Source organism: Dermochelys coriacea, chromosome 4 (assembly GCF_009764565.3).
Source record: "Dermochelys coriacea isolate rDerCor1 chromosome 4, rDerCor1.pri.v4, whole genome shotgun sequence".
Taxonomy (NCBI): domain Eukaryota; kingdom Metazoa; phylum Chordata; order Testudines; family Dermochelyidae; genus Dermochelys; species Dermochelys coriacea.
The window spans coordinates 59511175-59526535 of record NC_050071.1 but is presented as its reverse complement, the minus strand read 5'-3'; the positions used below and the strand labels follow the sequence as shown (position 1 = coordinate 59526535).

At 34.9% G+C, this 15361-nt stretch overlaps 1 protein-coding gene across 8 annotated transcripts in view; it reads left to right on the top strand.

Moving 5' to 3' along the window:
* LRBA (LPS responsive beige-like anchor protein) overlaps positions 1-15361 on the top strand; it is a 555352-nt gene that overhangs the window by 172348 nt on the left and 367643 nt on the right. For all 8 annotated transcript variants that reach the window (XM_043513125.1, XM_043513123.1, XM_043513124.1 and 5 more), the window contains exon 35: positions 11333-11397. In XM_043513125.1, the coding sequence (XP_043369060.1) occupies positions 11333-11397 (65 nt within the window). The remainder of the gene's footprint in view (positions 1-11332; positions 11398-15361) is intronic.

The following is a 15361-nucleotide window of genomic DNA, read 5'->3' as shown; positions in this document are numbered from 1 at the left end:
ATTAGATCCCTACTGTTCACAAAAATGATACAAAATTAGGGAGGGGGAAATCAGTTTTACTTCCTTTGTTTTTATGTAGGGAATTGCTTATATTTTTCTCCTCGTATGTAAGGGAAATTTTTGTTTTCTTAAACTCTGTACCAGATAAGTCTAGGAGAGACTTGCTTGCTTGTACAGCCCAGCATGATTATTTATCATGTTTACCGTGGCAGTATGTAGAAGCTAACCGAGAATGGGGCTCCGTTGTGCTAGAAAACATACAAATGTGGAATAAGAGACATTTGTTGCATGGAAGAGCTTAGTATAAATAGATAAGACGGACAAAGGATAGAGGAAAGGAATAGAACACATAGGCAGAATCAACAGTGTGATGATGACAAGTCTCATGTTAGTTGTACAGTTTTTTCTTGTTTGGTTGTGTTGTTTAAATTCCTTTATTGCAGTTCTGTAGGTTGAAAGACAAAAGAAAGGGGGAGGGCTGGAGACAGTGAGGGTAGTGATCCAGGGAAGGGTTGCATACCGGTAAGTCCTAAAGAGCTATTCATTCAAATATATGGGTATACTGATACCTGACAGATATGAATGTGTTCCAGCCAGTCTTGTGCATGGTATTTTTAATGAATTTGTTGATAAGGATTTATATTAAGACAAAAATTTGAGAGTTAGGGAAGGGGTAATAAGGAAGAACTTTTATGATTTTTAAGCTATTCACCGGGTACTGTCTTGAATGCTGCCTTACTTAGTTAAACCTTATTTAACATTGGACAGGACAATTGCTGCTGCTCTGTTGTCTCTGGAAGTTGTTCTGGGCGATATCAGTCTGTCACCACCAATGCAATTGTACAGCTATAAGTGTGTTATGATTTGCCAAGACTTGTAATTAATAATCTGCCATTTGCAAGGAAGACTGGACTAATTTTACAAAATCTCAAAAATTAAAATTGGCTGCTTAGCAAATGAACATTCAGATCAACAAACAGAAATTGTTTTAACATAATTTAGCCAGCCCTGGATTTGTTTCCCTTTCTAAAAAATTAAAAATTGTACATTTACTATGTTTCACCCACGACTTCTTTATATAGAACCTTTTTTTTTTTTCGTGGGATGTTCACTCAATCTGTCCTTTTTTCTCATTGGTTTTCCTGACTACTTTTCCTGCCCTAATTTTTTCCTTTAATTACATTGTACCTTTATCTCCCGTAGAACTGTTTGACACCTGGAGTCCTGCACTGATATTGAGGATTACAGCAAGGTTTAGTTAATATCCTAGCTATTCTTCTTCTCATGTTCCTGCCTCCTCTCTCAGCATTAACAATAGCCAGTGAAGAAAGAACCTGGGGAGGAACCTCTGCAGTAGGGAAGCTTTGCTGCTAGTTGAACTCAATCCTGACCCCCTGATGACATTGCCTGAGGAGTCATGGCAACAGCTAACTAGAGAGAAAGGGAGAAAGACCAGGTAGCTTGCCCACTGCCTCTTCCCTCACAGGCAATGGATCTAAAACCAGTGATTCATGGATTCAGTTTTATCCAAATCTATAGTCTGTTGCTGGCTCTGGACGGCAGAGGGATTGTTCTGTGCTAAATACTAGTCTGTCACTTCTCAATGTGGTCTTATTTTTGTGGATGTAATGACACTTCTCAAGTAATGATTTAGAGTAATGTATATAAGTTAAACTACAAACGCCTTTTGTATAAATATTGCAACTTTTAAAATCAGGTTTTAAAATTGTTGTAATATAGAGGATTTTATCAGGGACTTCTGGTGACACAGACCTGGAGCTATAGTGATTGTCACCCTGCTGAATGAGCAGTAGCCTTGTATTACATGGTTGCCTTTTTTGGTAATTTTATATGAACATTCTGGTGGTAAAAGTTAATTCATTTCCTATTGCAAGATCTCTTCTTAGAAATATTGTGCACCACCACAGATTACACTGGCTCAACCTATTGTAAGATCTTGTGGAGGTATGAAATTAATGTCACCACTGTGTGTGTGTGTGTGTGTGTGTGTGAATATTTAATGTAGTAAGTGTTTGTCAGGACAAATTTGTGCAGAGCAAGGAAAAAATCAATTACCTGTTACTCTTTAAAATTCTCATAGTATAACTGATGTGTATTATTTTGCAGGATGAAATTGTACTTAGTATTTCACTGAATAATCTAGTACTTCAGTAAGCAGGTTAACACAATTTTAAATGCATGAAGTTTGTTTTCAGAATCTATAAAAGCCTGTCAGTTGAACTCTAATTTTAGGTATTGAAATTAAATTCTCATTATAAGGTAATCTTAGGCATTTACCACATAACATAATGCTAGTTTATAGGAAGCAGTGTTCACAATGGAATACCCCAAATGGTTAAACAGCAGGGGAGTCTTCTGCTTTTAGTTAAAAACTGCTGTTTCTGTATGGCTTATTTACTACTTGTTTAATTCTTAATGTAGTGTGCTGTGGAATTGAGCATGCAAAAGTCAGCAGAAAGAGTTCTGTTTTCTGTGTCTAAGGCTATTACTTGCTGTACAATAATAAAGGCACTATTTTATTGGGTTAGTTGTAATTAACTTCAGCACTAGGCATTGATATAAATCATTCTTAATCTGTTTTCTTTACATTTTCATTCTCTTTAACTGGTTTAACATAGTTGCTTTCTGTCGTCTTTTTACATAAGGACTGGGGTTGTAATTGCTTTTTTGAATTAGGCTGTCAGAAGCTAATGTGCATGTTGATCCAGGAATTGATTAGGGAACACTAATGAATTTCATATAACACTTTTAAAAGATTTGTTACTGTGTAATAAATATTCTGTAGTAGTGATCTGTTTTTACCTTTTTAGAATTCAATACATACAGTGTTATCAGTGTATACAGCTGGCAAAATATTTCAGTATATGAAACATTGATTCCATAGCATGATTAAAACGTTAAAAATACCTTTCTAATGTAAATAAAATATATCTACTTGTCAGAAACGCACAGAAAGTGAGATGGGACAAGGATAGCTGATTTCTTAAGATAAACTGTGTTCCAACTCTTCCACAAGTGTTTCATTATGGTTTTAACATTTTTTTCCTCCTCTTTTCTGTGTCCTTTGCTCAGTGTTAATTTGATACTCATTGGGCCAAATACAATTTTAAAAACTGATGTGTTGATATATTTTTGGACACATCCTTAACATTTCCAACTACTCATATTGCTATTGGTTTAAAAACATCAGCAGAATTGAGAAGAATGTTAGTCAAATCAGTTCTCAGTACCTTAATTTTTTTTTCCAGTTCTTGCATTTTTCAGGGAAGTATGTGTACACACACACACGCGCGCGCGCAAAATATATCTTTGGATGTAATTATTTCAAATGTACTTAATAGAATCATGTGAATTTCATACCAAATCCAAATATTTTAAATATTCTGATTTCATCTATATGTTTTACATAATTTTGTACCCAGTGACATATTCACTTTTCTGCCACCTTATTAAAATTGCTTAATACAAAAGCTTTAGTTGTACACTGTCACTAGCTGCTTTGCTTTTTGTAAAAAAAAAAAAAAAAAAAAGTATTTTTAATGGAATGCAAGCAATAAATACTTTTTATTGTATCTGAGTGCATTTGATAGTTTTCAAGTCTTTTATAAAAATAATTAGCTCTTTTATATAGTTCTAATGGCAGCCCTGCAAGTTTCCCCTGGAGCAGTCTCTAATGAACAGGCCTTGCTTTTTCCAGTTGGGCTTTCAGATTCCCTAAAGACTTGACTTCAGACCTTGGAGGGCAACAGCTGCCATTTCTCTTGAAGACTGGAGTTGCCAAACAGACGGACTATGTACTAATAGGACACATTTGTAGAGCTTCAGTACGTGGACCCTTGATAGAGGCTTAATGATGATCATCTGTTGAGAGCTTGTAGCTGGGTAGGGTTAGAGCAACTTTTATCACCCTTGTTGAAATCAAATCCTCTTTACTGATTAGTGAGAGAACTTGACTTGGCTAGATTGACGTGAAGTTAAGGCTGACATAAAGAGGCCATTGTTTAGTATGGAATAATATCATAATGAGTAAATCTTTAAATTAAAAAAAACTATTGAAATTTTTTGGTCATATTTCTTTTAACAATTCATCAACTTTCTACATGCTTGGAACAGCAGTAAATATTTCTTGCAAGGTACTTTGTGTTGTGTAATTGTCAAAATTCAGATCTAGTTCTAAGTTGTCTAATTCCTTTTTTGATAGTATGTCAATACTTGACATTTTTCAGATCATATATCTATGATCTATCTATATCTATCATGTATCTAAGCATGATCTAAACAGTCAGTGAATCTGAAGATTTATTTCTTCAGTACTTTTGTTTTGAAAGACACCACATACTTTTGTAGCTTTGCAGTTCTTTTATAGTGCTTAACATCTGCTTACACCAATACATACATTTACTTTTAGTGTGGAAATTCTAAATAGGGTTTCCCTCTTCAGTTTTATTTGGCTTAAATCAAGATGAAATCCTGGTCCCAAATCCCAGTGACTTCATTGAGGCCAGGATTTCACCCTTGGTGGAGTTGCAGCTACATGTGTCAAAACAATTTGCTATACTTGGACTGTACGTAGATTTGTGTTGATTGACAATTGTTCGGTTTACTGTATAGTTTTCTCTTCTACGCTATGAAGAATCAGCTAAGATAGTCTGCTACTTTTCGCTCTATGTTCTTTATTGCCGAGTTTACCAAAGCTTGTAGTCGATGTAGTGCTGAGAGAGTGCTGACATCAAGTGCAAACACTGTTGAAAAGTTCTTGATAGTTTACTTTAGGCACTTAAAGATTACTATATCTCTCCATGAGCAAGTTTTTTTGTGCAGATCTGACCTTTAGTCTAGTGTATAATATGTGTCTTAGCCATATGTTAACACATTTTCTCACCCTGTTCTTTGGTGGTTCATTCATGCTTTCATTGTCATGCTTCTCACTTTTTTCGTTATTGAAATAAATGATTAAAACTTCCCATAAGTTATATAGCAAAAGATGAAGTATCTACTGATTTGCCAGCTTTTTTTCTCACTTCTGGATTTAAATTTCAAACACACTGGAAAATGCTTTAAAAATACAAATATGGAGCAGTGGAGATATTCATGTAACTTAAAAAAAATTGATGGGGGAGGGGGGGAATTATCCAAAAGCTATTGGTAGTGCATTTTGCAAATTTAAAATAAATCAGTATCTATCTATCTATCTAGTATTTATGTATATCTGGCTTAAGATGTACACATTTGCTTAGTAATTAAATTGTTTAATTAGATATACAGAATTTTGATACAATTAATAGTATATGTTATAGCTTGTTATATGTTTGGCTTCTTATTTGAAATGTACTTGGAATAACTGCTTCCTGAAAGTGTGGAGATAAAAATTTTGGCATTAATTTTAATTGTGGCTATGTACACATGTTCTTTGTCCCTGTTTCAAGTAATATTCAGTATTTTTAAACTGTTTAATCACTATAATAAAGGAGATTCCTTGGACTTTGTCAGTGATGAAGTTACCAGATTAAAGAGAGATGTCTAATAAAAAAAAAAGTTTGTGTGTGTGTGTGTGTGTGTGTGTATATATATGTATATTTTATATATATATGTACACACACACACAAAGATATGATCACACTTCTTATTGACTCTCCAGTATAGTGAATGAAGTTTTGGTTTAATTTCGTACTTATATATGGGAAAATTTATACAGATGAGCTGCTGCCATCCCTCGCTTTTCAGTCAATATCAAGAATACACTTGGAAGAAGGAGTAGGAGAGTAGTTGTGCTTGCTCTATTGCCAGTCTGCTGAAGCCCCAAGGAAAGCAGAATGGAGCGTGGCTGGCTGTATCTGAGCCTAGGGGAGCACTTCGCAAAGGATGGCTCCCCTCTCTACGCAACTGCTTGGGAGCCTCAGAAAGGTGAAAGAAGAGAAGTTGAGAACCATCAACTAGTTGTGTTTCCCTGATTCTCTGCCTCAGTCCTAGTTTAGATTTCAGCAGCCTAAGGGCTAGCAAAGGTTCTCTAGGGACCACACAACAGCTGGGGATAACCTCAGGGCACCACAGTGCAGCTACTTACATCTCACCCTTGGCATGCGCGCTACATCATAAGCTGCAGAGAAGGCAGTGTAGGAGTGTAGGATATAGCAGTACCAACTCTGTCTGCTACAGGGCACCCCATGCCATGGGCTTATGGGTGGCTTCTGATTGTTTTCTGCTTGAGTGGCAAAGGGGAGCAGAGAATCTGCTTTTGAGTATTGACCATTTAAAAAAATATTTCAGCCATTAGGCCAAAAACGTTGGATACTGCTAGTCTAAGAGGCATTTTTCTGAATTCTCCTTTTTCCTAGACATCCTTTTATTGTGTTTACTGAAAGTACGGAAATTTAAGTGTTAAAGAGTATTCATTTCCTTTACAATGGTATTGATGCTATCAAATGGCTACTGGTATACCTTTGAAAGAAAAGGTTTGTACAGATGTTTAAAGGCCTCTCCTTTAATTGGCAAAGGGAATGGACCCCATGATGGGGGAGGGTCTCAGAGCTCGGGCTCCCAAGGCTGAATGTTTATATCTCAGTTAGACAGCCCTGTAGCCCAAGCTGGAGTCAGCTGGCACAGGCCAGGTGTGGCTAATTGCAGTGTATAGATAACCATAGACTAGAGGCCAGCATATGGTACCCACAGGGTCAGGAAGTTTTTGGCCAGGACCTGATGTACTATGCAGGGTGGAGTTGTTAATTTCAATGTCTTTTATACAAATTGAGGCCCTTTATTTGAAGCACTGAACTCTTGAACAAAGAAATGATGACACGGGGATTCTGGCAATTACTTCCACCAGTAACTTGAATTGGTGAGGTTGGAAGAGAAGCTAGGATAGCCTACTTTTAGGCCTTATCTAAATAGGATAATTTTTGAAAGCATGAGCAAACACATTTAAAAACCCTTGTGTTGGCAGGACAACTTGTATTTTAACACATTAATTGGTCAAGGCTAACACTAGGCTCCACCCATATGTGCTTCTTGTGTTATATGATAGCATTCAGGACAAGCATGCTTTCTGACATAAACATCACTGCAGTTTTTGGTATGACTAGTGCGAAGGCCACCAAAACATTTTCTTTCTTATGCTCTTCTCTGGATAGGATTCATGAGCATGATATGACAGCTAGAATCGGATCCAGAAAAGAGGGTGTGTAAGAAAGTGTTTTGGAGCCTTCCCATTAGCTGTACCAAAAATTGCAGTGATATATATAAACTTTTGATTGTCATTGGGTCACTTATTCTTAGTTACGTGTTTGTGGCTTCAATAAATCTGCTTCTGCATGTAGTATATGATACTATCAATATGTGTTTATTATTAGATTGGTCATATTCTAAGTACCTGATTAAATCATGAGATGAAAATATGAAGTTAGCCACCTTTTAGTTAGCGCAATATATTTAATTTGAGACTAATAGTAAATTAGCAAAAAAATCATAAATTTATTACTCCATTTAGTTCTGTATGAGAACTTATTTTGCAAGTTTACTTATGTCAACTGAGAGGTATAGAGTGGTACTCTTAAATTTGCAAGCCCTTTTGTCTATATTGCATGAGTTATTCATTTATATATGTCTTGCTATTAAATACTCTGAATTTTGATTTATGAATTCGCCTTTTTTATTAAAATGGGAGGTTTCATAATGTCATAGACATTAAATTAAATTCCAGTTGTGTAAGTGTCCTGTAGTAATGTTATTTTTAAAGTTACTGAAATATTCTGTTTTTACCTTTCTTCCTCTTTTTTTCTTTGTTTCTGCTTCTAAGATTCCTCCCCTCCCCCACACGCTTTCCAGGGTTATTTTAATCAAATTGTTACAAGAACTTTTTCATCAATTTGTGCATTGTTTGCTCACAAACACTATGGATGAAATAGGGCCAGGATTTCTCCTATGCCTTTGTTCTTCATTTTGAAGACTAATGCTAAGAAGAGTGTGCTGAGAATAAACTCAGTCTTGACCCTTAAACAGTATTTTAGTGAGAACAAAATAACTCAAAGAGCAGTACACCTTTATATGCTTCTGCTGTGCTGTCAAGCTTACTTGACTCTGCACTGCTAGTTTTGAATTAATTTTAGATATATATTTTAAAAGATTATTAGTGTAAATACAACTTGCTGCTTTATCTAACAGCTGATGATGTTATTCACATTGTGAGAGAAATAGTTCCCCTTCTGTAATGTTGCTGCGGGAGGTGTACCGGTATCTATAGCATTAATGAAACTGATATTGTTCGAAGAAGTCATAAAACAGCATTTCAAGAAAAGCGATAGTATTTAAAAAAAACTACAGTGAATTTAGATCACTTTTAGTATACTTTTCAAAGTGCTTACATCTCCCATTAAAAGGCTGGTGAAATATTCATTATAAGGTCAGAAATTCTCTCATTAGAGCATTTGAATAAAATATAATTTCAGACCCATGGGCTTTTGCAAATGCTTATTAATATTTTCATTGGAGCCAGTGCTTATGATGGTGTTTAATGCTTCTGTTCTTTTCTGCTTCACTGTACATTGTACACTGACCAAGAGCATTAGAAGTAGCTTATGTCTACTAGAGGGTAAACATTTATAGCCACAGGAAATGACAGTCAATTAAGTAGAGCTTAGAACAAGTATGAAATTATTGACTTTGTTGATCTCTTCTTATAGTTGTTCCTTTTCAAAGTGCTTGAATGTGTTGTGTAGTTATTTAGTTGCATTAGTGGTTGAGTTTGAGCCTTTTAACATGTTTTTCATCAGTACCTTTGGGAGATGAATAACTAAGATCTTGGTATAACAATGCATAGTGAATATTATTGTTGTAGAGGGTGTATATGCTGTGGTGAAATATTGAGTTGATCATGAAAGACGATGACCATTAAGCGTCTCTTTCAACTATTAAAGCTCGCTTTAGGGCGTGTTCAGATGTGGTTTATGAAATTGTTTAGACTAACGCCTCCTTTGATAATTGTTTCTGATGTGGAGAAAAATGCTGAAAGATATCATGATAAATGCACTTTCTCTTCACTTTTGGCAACTTCCATCTTCACCAATTAAGTTTTAAAGCATTGCAGTGCTATTCAAGAAGAAAGCCATTGTTAGCATGAAGAAACAGATGGACAATATCATAAACAGAAAAATAATTCTTTAATTTACCTTTCCTGAGCTTCTGTAAAGTTTGTGGAGAACCCTATATACTATATTAACTTTGTTATACAATGTTAAATATTTACAGCTTGATTTAAGATGAAAAAAGCTTTTGTGTATTTATTCATCATTGTGGGGTTTTTGTTGATAATATTAACAGCACCCAAAAGTGTGCTAGGTGTTTCCTAATAAAGAGGAGTAATACTTATCTCAAGATGCTTACAAAGTATTTTAAAACAATGTGGTGAGGGTAATAAGATAGTAGGGAGGACTAGGGGAAGTAGCACAGGAGCAACATCAGCAGGATTTATGTGAAAAAAATGAAAGCTAGTGCATAGCAAGGTGGAGCAAAAAAAAAATTCAAATACAGTGAGTAAGTAGAGGCTTAATTGGTAAGATTATAATTAAAATTGCTTGATAATGGATGTAAGGTACTGAGCTATGGTAGTAAAAATTCATTGCATCTCATGAGAAATAATGTATGCTAATCCCACTCATTTCACTGAAGATAGCTTTATCCTTGAGTTCTTCAAAACTATAGTATGTTAACACAATATGTAAGAGCACCCTGAGGACTATGAAAAGTTCAGAGTTCCCATTTCTTCCCTTTCTTTGATAGCTTGAATTTTAAAAAATCTTGAATTTTGTCTTGCTTGGGATTGGAGGCACAAAGAAACAATACTGTGTTATTGATTTTGTTGTGTGATCTAATCTTTGTGACAATGATTGTGAGAGAGAATTTAAAATTATACATGCTGTTTTAATAAATGAAACTGAGAAGGAATGTGACTTTTTCACCTGCTGACTCGAGATCAGAAAAAAAGTCCTATGCTTTGAAATATGCCATTGCTTTGCAAGAAACCTTTTCATTTTTACATTTTCTGTCTATCGTGTGTGTGCTGATGAGATTAAAAGGACTATGATGACAGTGCTGAAGTGAGTGATGAATGTGATTTTTAAGAACATTGTGGACGTAAAATTCTAACCAGACCAAACTGCAAAAAATCATGGAAGTTAGATATGGAAAAGACACATGAGATCTGGCCATTCCTCTGCCATTGAAGAATGGTTCCTTTATAGGGCATTGTCAAGAAAGGGGCTTAAGTTATTGTAGGGGAGATGAACTATTATGAGTTCCATGAATAGGAGCATGAATTAGCAAATGAATTACTGGGCTGTGTGGTGCTTTCAAGGGAAAATAATGCATATTGGGAGGTGTGCTATTACACATTAGGGCCCCATTAAACATAATGTGAATATATAGTATATGTAACATTCCTGCCACTGCTGCTACTTAGGCTATGTCTACACTACAGCTTATGTTGGCATAATTTATGTCGCTCTGTGTGTGTGTGTGTGTGTGTGTGTGTTTGAGAGAGAGAGAGAGAATAAATCACCCCCCTGAGTGACATAAGTTATGCTGACATAAGCACTGATGTGCACTGCGCTATGTTGGTGGGAGAGCTTCTCCCACCAACATAGCTTCTGCCAATCGTGGGGGCTGGAGTAGCTAAGCCAATGAGAGAGCTCTCTCCAATCAGTTTAAAGTGGCTACATTAGACAGTTTACAGGGCCGCTGTAAATTCTCTGGTTTAGCCATGCCCTTAGAAAAATGTTAATATGTACAAAAATCTGGAAAGATAGCAGGTCTCCATGATCTAATATTTGATAACATGAAAATATAGGACTGATTTTCGAAGAGCGGGAGTGGTGTTATACCTTTGTGAGAAGATGGCATCCGTGTTGCCAGTATATAATATGTATGTAAAGTAATCCTTTGGACAATAAGGAAAATCATAGTGTGTTTGAAATGATAGGGCTTAAAAATGAAACTGAAAGAAGTGTGACCAACACATAGGCTACATTACCAAGATTCGTTGAAGCAGAGATTAGTGCATCAGTGAACTAGAGGAATTAGGATACCTGTTTGAAATTAGATTGTGACATCACATGATGTTAAATAGGCAGATAAACTGGAGTCTAAAGAAATATGTAATAGTCCATGTTTTTTTCAGGGATCTCTTAGCTTACTTTGACTTGATGCCATGGCTTTCTCCTCAAATAATTATAGTCTGATAATTCTGCTTAGAGTGTGTAAATTGTTTTTTTACCTATTTTTATAAAACTAAGTGCTTCAGCTTCTTTCTTTTACTTTACAGGAGTGGCAGAACTCAATACAGAAGAATGCAGGCCTAGCATTTATTGAACTTGTCAACGAAGGAAGGTAACTTTTGTGTTTTATGTCAGAGTATTTGATGGCTCCCTGATCGTAGCTTTCAGCACATTGTGAGGTTTGAGACTTTTGATCTGCAAATACTAGTATTTTTCCCTGGTTTATGATGCAAATCAGTAGTTCAGTTCTCCTTTCAATGAATCATTTTGAGTTTTACAAACATGATTGTGCATTCCTTAATACTCTTGATAGTTGTAATATTAAAATATGACAACTTACAGAATCTTAACAGTTTCTTCCTGTAATTTTTAATAAGCATTCTATCTCATCAGTGTCGTATGGATTTTCTTTCTTCTTCTTTCTGTGGGCTCATATCACTGAAGCTATAATTTTTATTAGCTACTCTTTTGTGTATGGGGAGCGAGTTCTAATTGAGAATTGTAACACTAACTTTTGTTTAATTTATTTAGGGCTTAGTCCTTTTATAATCCAAGTACATTATACGTAGGACAGAAGTGCATAATATAATGTATTACTTTAAATATATATAAAAACCCTTTTTAATATTACCAATGAGGTTTAATGCTCAATCAATATCTGTATAATATTGCTGAGATTTATGGAAAATGACAGAGCAGTTGACAGGAGCATGATCTTTGACTTGCAGTGGCACTCATCAGAATTATCAATATTTCCTTCATTAGGAATTGATTGTTAAAGCAGACCAAGAGCAATATTTACTTTTCTCTAAAAAGCTTTAGTTAACAGTAGAACAATGTGAAAAAGGCAATTTTTTCTTTAAATAAAAAAGATTCCTGTTACTTGGTAACTAAAGAAAATGAGAATCAATCATAGTAGAAAATGAACTTTGCAGTAGCAGGACAGAGACTGAGATGTGATGAAACAAACTGAATGAAAAGCAGCTGAAAAAATTTTCTTTTAGCATGTCATGTGAAATTTGTCAGATGTCAAACCTAGTACAATAGAAAGTAATCCTTCAACTTCTTAGGAGTAGGCGAAATGGCTATTTAAGACTTTTTTTTCTTTTAAAATTTATGGAGATTCTCAAGATGTGCAAAAGTAATGACTGTCGTAATGAATGAGTTTACTTGGGTTTATGTCTAGAGAAACACCATTCGGAGGTGGATAGGAACACTCTACTAGTTTTGATCCCAAGGGCCAAAGAAAAGTAACAAGGGTGTTCAGTTACAGTACTAAGATCTAGCCTGTAGTTGTTTCTTATTATGCAGCTCTGACCTGCCTTGACCTGATTTATAGAGTGCCTACTATAAATATGGCCCTTGATTAATGTTTTATTAGTATAGATAACATCTAGATCCTTCACGCCTGTAAGCAACAATGTAAGGTTCATCTGGCAGGATGGGTGTCATTAACAAATCAATTTCTAAGGCTGTGCTCTAAGTAGCATTTACCTAGTAGATACTCACCTCATTTAAATCAGGTTTTCAGAAGCTATTCTTGCTATAAAGGTGTTAATTTGACCATTTTCTTTTTAAAAACTATAAAACCTAGTAAACAGATGGACCCTCCCAAATACATTCTGTTAATAATTTATGGCTTAGATTTAGCAAAACAGTCATGTCCAATTCAGAGACAAATGATTCTTTGAAGACCAGTAAGGTTGTTTTTGTTTAGCAGAAAATGTCTCATTGTCACTTTGTTCTGTGGCTGATTCAAATGACTGAGCTGTTTTATAAACTGGAAATGCAACTTTCATGGGAGAGGGAAAGAAATTCCTAAAAATGTCCCCTGTATCCTCCTCTAAATGGGTCTTCCCTCAATTCCTACTCAGAGAATCTTTTTTAAAGTTATTGCTGAATTGGCCTTGTTAATGCTTTGTGGCTTTTAAAAGATCATTAAAATGATACTATTATAAACCATATGACTGCATTCTATAACTCCTCTTTCCTCCTACTACCATTTACAGACTAAATCTCCCATCTCTAGAGTATGTATTTTTCCAACAACCTTATTTTTAGCAACCCTAAGAGCTTTACCTTAATAAATAAAGCTTTTGATTCTGGACCACGGTTGTTAAGCTTAATAGAGAAATTATGGGACCAATTATGGGGCTGTCTAATTCCACAGAAGACAGTTACCTGTGCAGCTGTACCAGTGTAGCATAATTTGAGTACCGTGTGATCTAGCTAAGAGATATAGCTAAGGACAGAATTTGTCCAAAAGACCTTTATTATTGGTGATGGGGTGTGTTTGAGGAAAAGAACCTAGCTTGATTTTTAGATTCCTGGTTGAGTTCTAAAGGTTGGAGGTTAGTTAGGAAAAACTTATCTTGTAAATTAAGAAAATTTGATCTGGAAATTGACACACAACCATGGAACCCACCACACAATCTTTAGTTTATAAAAAAAAAAAGGTTTCAGAGTAGCAGCCGTGTTAGTCTGTATTCGCAAAAAGAAAAGGAGTACTTGTGGCACCCTAGAGACTAACAAATTTATTAGAGCATAAGCTTTCATGAGCTACAGAAGTGAGCTGTAGCTCACGAAAGCTTATGCTCTAATAAATTTGTTAGTCTCTAAGGTGCCACAAGTACTCCTTTTCTTTTTGTGGAAAAAAAAAGAGAGATTTAGCAGTTTCTTTGTTAAATGTTGTAGGAGGTACAATATGGCTTTACATGGTCATTATGTCACAAATGTATTTTCTGAAAATTAGCACAAGAAAGAGCTCACTGCATTTTAGAGGATTCCACATTTTGTTTCCATCTATCTAGGGTGATAACTTCGTTACTGAATGGGAGCTTTTAGTTACCAGTTTTTCCAATGTTTAAATTAGTATTAATGGCTATATTGTAAAAGAGCCCATGGATCCTTCTCAGTGGGGATTTTACTGATCTTTCTCTAATTTCAAATAGTATTTTAGACTAGATATTTGCTGTGCATCTCAGACAAAAAAGGTTAATCACTCAAATAATTTGTAAGTAAGATCCTCCTCCCCCACCCCAATAAAGATCAGCTGACAACTAGAGCTGCACAAAATATTTCAAATGAATTTTTTTTTGCGAAAAAATATGCAGATTCAGGTTGATAGAAACGTTTTGTGTTTTGTGGCAAATTTGCTGTGTTAAGGAAAAAAGAAAATTTTAAATTCTAATATTTTGTTTCAGTGTTTTCTAAATGAAATGTTTTTATTTTCAATTTGAAATTCACTTCAATTTTATTTAAAAAAATTAATAGATTAAATAAAATTCCTCAAATGAAACACTTGTTTGACCTGAAACAGTTTAACTTTAATTTGAAGGGAAAAAAAAAAGCTTTGTCTATCGAAAACTACATTAATCAAAACCCTTTAAAAAAAAACCTAAGGGTTAAAAATTATAAAAAATAACTAGTTGAGGTAAATTGCTTTACTCTTCCAGTCCATACATTATCTTACAAACATTGTTAAGGTATTTATTCCTATGTATTAACATAACAATCTTAACTTAGATCAACAAGATGCATTGTACTTACAGATTCTCAACGTATAACACTTTGTATCTTCTTCTAAAGGATATATATACACACACTCTGACTGTTCATAGATACGTTTGTTAATGTGAAAATTAAAATACTTGGGCCTGAAACTGGTTAGTCAGCTACTGTGACACTGATCTATTGGAAAACAGAGTATAGCTGTAGACTGTCCAACTCCTTAATTGCTTTTCACTTGCAATGGTCTGTTGGCTCAAAAGGGAAAAAAGGGTATTAGAGAATTTGTTGCCATAGATGCAAATGGTGTGGTGGAAATACGATAGCAAAATATAGTTAATATTGATAGTTCATGAAGAAATGGAGAATAATAGCCACACTGATGCCAGTTTTACCAGAAAAGGCTTAGGAAGAAGAAATTACGCATTCATCATATAGTATAACTGACTCCAGACTAGACTTTTATCTCAGCCTCCAACCCCAAACTGTGGGAATTGTGATAATATGGGACCTGCATCTGATTCATCCCAGTCTTTCTCTTTTAAAATCAAGACTACCATGTTAATATG